Below are 8,890 nucleotides of genomic sequence, written 5' to 3'. Positions count from 1 at the left end.
TATGGCAAGTCTGGGAGCTCGCCGCCGCATTCAGTTCGTGTGTGTTTTTCGCCGCCTGTGAGAACGGCAACACGGACACGTCGGCGGGGCTTCACCACACGTTCACTAGTGCATCCAAATTTCGCGAACATCACGACGGGCACCACTAAGTCTGCTAGCCAACACACTTTCAGGCCTATCATCAAACGGCTGTCGCCGTCTGGTCCAGGCGCAACAAGTCCAGTCGAAAGATTGCCACTGCCCAAACGCAACCAACCCTGGCGGAGTATTACCGCTAATCCCGAAAGCAGCAAGACCCTGTGTAGCATCATCGCCTTCGTTGTCAAGTGCGTGAGCGAGGGCACCTCCGAGATCTGCCCCGTACGCAATTTGGCGAGCGGTAGCAGACCGCCTTGCTACTTGAGACCTGGGCTCGTGCGCATCCTTCGACTAGGCGAATTTGGAGTGTCGCCTCACATTTCCCTTATCTGTAAACAATGCGTTAGGGTAGTAGAATTGGTGGAACTTATCCTAGCATGTTGAAGTCGTCGACGGACACATCCATGGCTTGGCGGGGCGGTCGTGCACAACTCGGCACAAACAGACACCATGCGTGAGGCAATAGTTGGTTACCTCGGTAGGATATCGTCCCTCCCATCGGCAAACAATACAGCGGCGCCGCTTTCTGCTCTTCTCGGCATGAATTTGCCTCGAAGCCACGGAAGTACATGCAGTTGTCGGGAGCACAGCAACTACACTAGGAGAGGGCTGGGAAGAGGGCGTGTCGAGTTGGTCTCCTTCTCCTCCGTCACCCAATTCTCCGCTGTACAGCATGCGACCGTCGCTGGGTGCATTCTTCCATTGTCCATTGAGAAGCTCACCAACTAGCTCCATCACAAACTTTCTATGGGGATCACGCGTTGCTGGATCCGCCTGTACCAAACGTCGCGTAAAATACGCGTTGGAGCTCGCCACATCGATGAGCGCGAGCGCCAACTTCTTGTGCCAGCGTTTGTACGAAGGACCATCTGCAGTAGAGAATCGCCCGCGTATTTGATCAAGGCGATCAACACCTTGCATATTGGTATTATACTGAGCGACGCACTCTGGAGCTGGAAACGACTACTTCTCGTTACCAACCATGCGGGTGATAGTTGTAATGCTCGTTGAGTCCGCATTGGACACAAGGTTGACCACGTTACCGTCGCACCATGACGCTGCAAGCATGCTGTGATCGTGCGAGACAGCTTGGCGATAGTCCCCTCGGGTACAGTCGTCTTTGTGAAGAATAGTGTGACCTGGGAAATGTTTGCTGTTGGCACGGATAGTGCCGCGACCATAGAGGCCTTTCAGTCGGAGCTCCTGGAGAAGCTGCACGGACGTATAATAGTTGTCCATGTTGACAACCCTATTTGTTCCGAATAGCGGTCTTGTTACCTCCAACACATGCTGTCTGATTTTAGATACTTCCTCCAGCTCCTCTCGCAGGTTTTGCGCTTCAACTTGGTCAACTACACCATTCAGTCTGTCCAAGATGTCGCTTCGGTTGCAGTGAAGTTTGTAATTCAGCGGGACCCACGTAGTAGAGCAGCACACCATGTACAGCCGGAAATGATATTTCCCAGTAGGCTTCATGGGATTATACACGATCATGTGGCGACCTTGACGCGAACGACACGCAACACTTGCTTCATCTAGCGCAACATCTCGACCAACGCGAATATACTGACCACCAGTGATCTTTAGCAGGTTTAGAAGAGGTCGGATGCGAGCTGCAGCATCTTGATCTAGTGTGTTAGGGACCGCATTGAAGCTCAGACATCGCCGCAGTAGCTTGAAGCGATGCAGCGTCATGATGCCATCAAGCGAAGTTGTAACACCACCAAAAATTAGATCCTCCGCTTGTAGACCCCAGTAATTTGCGTACTCGCCTTTATCGTTCGTTGCCATGAAGAATAGAATGCCCAGGAAAATCATGAGCTCGTCAAGTGTGAACTGGTTCGCCAGCCCAATGCCGTTCACCACGGCGTACTTGTTAGTTTCATGCAGCACTTGACGCCAAAAGTAAAGCGGTATGTAGGCAAAGAAGCTGGAACTGGCAGAATGCTCAAACAAATGTTTAAACTCAGGTCGCAAGTAGCTTCGTGTCGATCCATCACCGTGCTTGTACAGATACGAAGGCATCTGAACTTCTCCAGACGGAACAAAGCGCATGCTTCTGATTGCTTCAACTTCAGCGAGGCTGGCTGGAAGTAACTCAGTCGGATCGAAAGCTTCAAGTACTTCTTCCTCTTCGCAATCTGAATCATTTTCCTCAAAGTCGATCTCATCGGTGGGATCAGGACGTACGAGGATTCTCCAATCCGGGTTCTTTACTCGTGTAAGCACAGTGTAGTTTTGATGCCAACCTGCACCATCCCAACGCTGATATGCTCCACAGCGCTCTGGAACTGACTGTCTAGCCATCGAATCTGGAACAGCGAAGCGTTCTTCCCTTTTTTGACTAGGCGATACACACGACCAATAATGTACGCCGTGCCAATTGGTCTGTAGACCTTTGCTTTCATCCATCGATCTTTTTCGGGCGAAAATGCAACTAGCTTGTCCACGTAGACATCCTGCAGCATGACGGGAGGCGTACGTGTAGGAGTTGCTGTCTCAGTTGGTGCTGCGCGCCCTGGTTGTGGTGATTCTAGGCCTACAGCAATTTGGCCTTGGATCTCGCGACCAGTACTGACTGTCTGCACCGTAGTTCCACCAACATCACGGCCCCGTGCGTCTGCAGTACCAACAAACAGATTGTTACGTTGTGGTTAAAACCAATACCAAACTCATAAACACACCTTCGGATATTGGGCCGCTAGTGATTCGCGGAACTTCAAGAGCTCCTCGGCCCCCATGCCCTCCTTGTGCACCAAGTCCTTCTCGCACTGCTAGCGTTACATGCCCGGCTCTGACGGCTAAGTCGACAACACCAACTGCACTGCCGCCACCTTCAGTGCTGGCAGCGCTCGTGGCTCGAGGGCCTCCACGCCCTCCTTTAGCTCCGCGCCATCCTCGAGTTCCACCCCTCCTCGAGATCACGACGCGCGGGATCACACGCAGCGGGATGCACGCCCTCCTCCCGCTCACGCGCGGCACGGGCACGGCGACATCAGCCATCGCATCATCGCCAAAAGATACCACCTTGCACCAACAACAATGCACACAGTTAGTAACTAGAACCGCACCACCGTCACTGCCTAACCCACACATTCAGCGCTTCCACCGCTCGCTGCTCGTGAGGTGCCACGCCCTCTCCAGAGCTCCACGCCCTCCTCTCGCTCCACGCGCGGCACCGGCGCCGGCTGCTAGAACGTCAGCACCCATAGCACCAGCACGGCAGACATCAGCCATCGCATCATCGCCAAACGTTCCACCTTGCACCAACAACAATGCACACAGTTAGTAACTAGAACCGCACCACCGTCACAGCCCAACCCACACCTTCAGCGCTTCCGCCGCTCACTTTTTGTGAAGTGCCACGCCCTCTCCGAGCTCCACGCCCTCCTCTCGCTCCACGCGCGGCACCGGCGCCGGCTGCCGGAACACCAGCACCCATATCGGCGGCACGGCCGACCGCTGCCGCCTCACCGGGAGCTGCACCTGCTCCAAGATCGCCGCACTCGCCTCTTTCATCGTCGTTGGCAGCGCTGGTGCCTATAACAAAAGCAAAACAAAACACAATTAGTCCACGGCGTCTTCAGCACCCCTCAGCTCGGCCTCCGCCTTCAATACCTTCTTCAGCACCGACTTCGAGGAGGCGCGTCTTCGCAATGTACCTTAGGACGGCCATTTCTCCAAGTAGGTAGTCAGTCCCCTCTTCGCCGTCGTGTCGCCTTCCAGGCCGAATGTATTTGTAGCGTGTGTCCAAAGACTTGGTAGAAGGCTGCTTGGACGTCCACCCGGCCTTTGCCAACACTCGCCACTCGCTGTTGAACACAGCAACGCCCCCGAGGCTGCTCGCTGTCTCATCAGGTGCCTCCTCGCTACCGGTACGCACGCGTCGCCGCTTCCTTGCCATATCCGTGCCTTCATGCCTGCGCTTCTGGCCACGCGGCACTTCCGACATTTTCTGCTTGATTTACAAATGAGGGCGGGGACGGATGGACGGCTGATACGCGTCGCCTATTCGTGGAGAGTATAGGGTACATAAATACATATATTCCATCACGACTTGTTTTTTTATATACATTCAAACAAAGAAACAATAAATTTTTGGGGTAGCTCCATAATTTTGGCGCCAAGTTTGCGCGGCAATTCTAGTATACAAAATGCCACACTCAAATACAAAGCATAAGATTTATGCACCACTGCACTGCGTTGTAGTTACACCATCGCCGGCCATACTGGAATAGACACATATGCAACCTAGTGTTCTACACGCTCAAATCGGAACCTTGAGCACCTATAGCTTCAAAACTAAAGGTGACGCTTGAAACAGCATCTCCAAAAGCACCCACAAACGTATAGCGGCTTACATGTTATCGCGGGAAACCAGCGGCATGATCTCGCCGGTCAACACCACAATACTACATAATGGCGCGAACTTCGGAAGCTGCAGCAGCGTGGGCATCATCCTTCGACAAGTCATCATCCAGAAAACGGGCAGTAGCGCGAATATCTTCGTAAGTTTCGCCGTTATATTTCAGCGGTGGTACGCTGTACCGAATTGTTTTGACCAATCATAATAGAATCGACCTCGAGTTGTCTGAGTGCTCACTTATTAGCCAATCATAATGCTACCTTAAAGGGCGCAAAATTCGCCCTTTTAGGGCAAAATACACCACATCAAACTGCATCAAGCTTGATTTGCACACCATCCCCGTCTTTACCAATACCTTAAAGGGCGAATTTTGCGCCCTTTTAGCTCTTATTGACTTGACCTGTATAGTATAGAAAAAATGGGCTTATATGTGCTCCTCGCGAAAGGGTTCATGAACCCTTTCGAGGCAAAACGTACCAAAGTCACTCCTTTTGTCAATTGCAGCAAATAGTCCAAAAAGGAGCCTTTTCAGTACCTTTTGTTTATCTACTAATCGCAGGCTAGATGGTTACAAATGCTGTGGAGCAAGTGGAACCTCTACAATCTTGTTTTATTATTTACTGAGAGGGCCCAGTTCCATCGCCAACCGGAGTCAATTGCATAGTGAGTCTAAGATGCGAATTAGTATTGTGCGACCCCTTCCAGGCAATCTCACCTCTCGCTAATGGCACTTGCAGACATCCACGATGCCCCAAATTATGCTTCTAGAAGAAGAAGACATGGTACTGATGCAGCTTACTCGTCAATATATAGATCACGGAGAGAGAATTGACTGGGGGCAGGTAGCACAAAATATGCGACGGGGGAAACGATCGACCAAGGAGCTTTCGCAGCGGCTCAACTCGCTTAAAATAACGTATGGATGAATATCATCACTTATCGGACCACACTTAAGGTAAGTATCAGCATTAATGGCCAATCATATATTATTTGTTTTGGATAACCAATCATATCCAAATAATACGTCAGTCTTGGCCAATCAATCCGTCAAGGGTTAGGTTGGTCATCTAAACTCCACATCGGACGCATTAGGTCCGAGGGGCCCGGAAAATATGTGTATCCCCTTACAAATATTAAGATGCCGGCGTATCACACGCATATTTTTATTTTATCCGACCGACGTAATCATTTCGGTACAAACGACTCCATTTGCGCTTTTAAAATTAGTTGTATTGATACCGTAGCAATTTCTCGAAAGCGCTTAAATGGCGACATGATGCATGGAATTAAGAACCTCTGTGCTGACGAGATGCAGTAGCTACACTTGTAACTTCTAATAACTTCCGTGAGGTGGTGCATTGCGAATTCTTATTATTGTACCCGTGTTTAAAGAGACATTGACAATTTGCATCAATTACTTGGACATGTTTTACATTATTTAGTGCTCGCTAGCTACACGCAACTACTGAGAGCATCGAGCTCTTCATCGACACGACCAGCAGCTGGGACAAGCATCTGGACTTGGTGCGTCGCCAGCGGGCTATCGGCCGGCAGCATGCTTCCCGCCCTGCCGGGTGGGGAAATAAATCTTGCGGGGTCTGCACGGGGCCTGGCGGCGGCATCCTCGCTGCTGATAGCTGGATGACTCGACGATACCATCGAAGTCCGCCCTTCGGAGTGCCACCTGCAGGCACGCACCCAACGGGCAGCCTGCCGCCCGCCCTGCCGGGCAAGCCACCACAGCCCTTGAGGATCCGCCCGCTGTTGTTGTCCCCTTCGCTCCTTCCGTCTTTGTTGTCCTACATGTCCTTGGTGTTGCCCCTCTTGTCGCCGCCGCCACCCTCCTGCTGCATGCCGTCGTCGCCACCCTCCTGTCACACGTGCCGCCGCCGTCATCGCCCCTCGCCATCTCCCTCCCCGCCTTCTGTAATAATAATGTTTAGCGTGTGAGCCACGATATCTAATCCATAAACTAATAAATTGATTTTGAGGGTTTTTATTTAGCGTACCCTAGTTTTGGTACAGGTCCGATAAGGTCATCCGGTCCGATAAATTTTGGTATGGAACAAACTTAGCTGATTTCTCAGCATGCTTTGCTACCTCTGTACGCGTCGCTCGCGACCGCAGATCCTTTCTTTTGCATCGCATTTTGCGTGCCAGATCGGCGGAGCTCGAGACGACCCTCTCGTAATCTGCAACTGCACGCGGAATCATCATGTAACAAGTCTCCTGTCGCCAGCTTGCCGGCGGGAAGTATAGCTGCTGGTGCCTGCTGCGCTGTTTTGCCAAAGTCCCGGTGTTCTTGGCTTCGTTCGCTACGTACCTCAACACAGTTCTAGCCGCCTAAGCTGCCGGACTCACGTCCTGCTTATTAATATACTCGGGCTACGGAGACTCTTTGTATCTCCCCCGTACTAGTTCTCGTTTTCGTTCTCGTTTTCGTTCTCGTTTTAATGTCACTGCTGTCGTACAACAAGCTGCCCAGGCCCCGTGCCAACACCTTCGCGCACTCCGAAACCTCCAAGCGTTCCGTGGTGTCGTCATTCGTGCTCGCACCGCCGTGAGCCTCCACCTGTAGCCGCCTTGTCTGCCCAGCTGCAACACACGCACAGTGACGCGTCCGTCACCGCCTTCGTACTCATCTCGGTGCTCGTCAAGTCGCCCAACTCGTCCTTCTCGGCCTACTCGCCCTTCTCGTCACACACACACCACTCGTTGTCGGCCCTGACTCGCTCTGTTCACTTTCACTTGCTCGCTCCGTGACAAGTTTGGCTCTAAGCGACTCCGCCAGCCGCCACTGGTTCACCCGTCGCTCTCTCGGAGCACTGGATCGCCCTTCGTGGGTTCACCGCCTTCGTCCCTTCATGGCGACTCGTCAGCTAAATAGCTCGAATGAGCGGTGCACGTCGCTCGGCACGGCTCCGTTGGTCGTGGCCGGTTACTGTCGCCTGCCACCCATCCGATCTTCGTTGTTCTTCCTCGCCGTCACAACTTCCGTCTGGAGTGCTGTGTTGTTCTCTAATGACACGCCACTGTTCGCCACCATTCCGTTCGGGGTGTGGTTGGGAAACCATTCTGTTACACGCCTTCTACTTCCTCAGAGTCTCTGGCGGATGTGAATAACTTCTCGTACGCTCTGACCTGAGTACCACCTCCTTCCGTCATCAACCCGGTTCGCCCGTCCACCGGCTTGCACATTTACTCGCGCTGGTCGTAGTTCGTACTCCAGAGCATATTGCCCTGCCGTATTCCTCGGCGTGCGTCGTCGTAATTCCACCAGGACGTCACCCTGTTCGTGTTTGTCGCCCTGACTTACCACTACTCGTTCTGTTCGCTTTGTGCCTCGACGTGCCGCGGCTGAATGCACAGGAGCCTTCGCTGCGCCAACAGTCTCCCTTGACGTCCTGTCATCCTCTTTCCGTTCGAACGAGCCTTCATGCTCCAGTTGCTTGGCAATGTCGGCCACTACAGTACTTAATAACTCCGTAGGGTAGTAGTAAGAGACCAAACAATACACGTGTGCTAAGTATTGCTCACCCTAGCGATCACTCTCTTTACGTTCAACGAGATAGTTGTCGTACCCCGACGGTCCAACTATTCGTAATGGACCAACCCACTGATGCACAAATTTAGACGTTGTTGGGCCTCGTGGAGGTCTGTACATCCAAACGTGATCGTCCAACTTTACCCTTTTAAAGCGGGGTTTTATATTGTATTATACAGGATAAAGGTTACCTTGATTAAACTATTGACAGAAGAATGCAACAATTTATCTGGTGGTAGCTGTCTCGCGGATCATGTGAGGTGGACACTGCGAAAAAGTGCAAAGACATCGTTTATCCGGACAAGAACTTCACAATGCATCCACCATACCCTATTATCTGAGGTTTTGATTGGCTACCGCAGAATAAAAAAAGATCGCAATGTCTTCTGTAAGGTATTTCCCCTCCAAAACGATAAGTGAGATTGGCGGCTTCGCGCCATTTTGGATGGCCGCCGGAGCTTCATCACTACGCGGCAGAAGTTCGCTCACCAAATTTTCGGCCAGTTCTAGACTAGCAATAGTAGAAGAAGAACTAAGCTTGAACTGGCCAAAGAGTTTGGTGAGCGAACAGTCTATTGATTTGACTACTAGGTAGCTAACTACTGTCTTCTTTCTCTTCGTCAGCGCGCTTACGCTTGCGAAAGCGTATGCGCTCCAGGTGTGCTGGAATCGCAGTTCCGTTTCGCCAGACCTGGTGCCAAATCTGGCTGCACGTGAGCGTGTTGCCGCTATCCTCTCTCCCAACGCGATTACATAGAGGTACGTAGCCGTCGTGTGATTGAGTGCACTGGGGGCAGAAGTAGCTGCTTTCAAAGCTTTTCGTTTGGGGCGTCGCCATTGCC

General features: G+C 52.0%; 2 protein-coding genes across 2 annotated transcripts; both read right to left on the bottom strand.

The window, feature by feature from the left end:
* Window positions 1-2,212: 2,212 nt before the first annotated feature.
* Window positions 2,213-2,606, bottom strand: PITG_03026 (uncharacterized protein; the record flags this gene model as incomplete). Its single annotated transcript, XM_002906084.1, has 3 exons — window positions 2,213-2,221; window positions 2,263-2,349; window positions 2,394-2,606. 3 exons carry the CDS (start codon window positions 2,604-2,606, stop codon window positions 2,213-2,215), a joined length of 309 nt encoding a protein of 102 aa, XP_002906130.1.
* A 1,195-nt stretch (window positions 2,607-3,801) lies between these two features.
* PITG_22713 (uncharacterized protein) lies at window positions 3,802-4,056 on the bottom strand (the record flags this gene model as incomplete). Its single annotated transcript, XM_002906083.1, has 1 exon — window positions 3,802-4,056. The coding sequence occupies one exon, from the start codon at window positions 4,054-4,056 to the stop codon at window positions 3,802-3,804; it is 255 nt and encodes an 84-aa protein (XP_002906129.1).
* Window positions 4,057-8,890: the final 4,834 nt, after the last annotated feature.

Source organism: Phytophthora infestans, genomic scaffold, assembly GCF_000142945.1.
Source record: "Phytophthora infestans T30-4 supercont1.4 genomic scaffold, whole genome shotgun sequence".
Lineage (NCBI taxonomy): Eukaryota > Oomycota > Peronosporomycetes > Peronosporales > Peronosporaceae > Phytophthora > Phytophthora infestans.
Note: the sequence above shows the minus strand (reverse complement) of the source record. Positions and strands in the feature narration are given on the sequence as shown.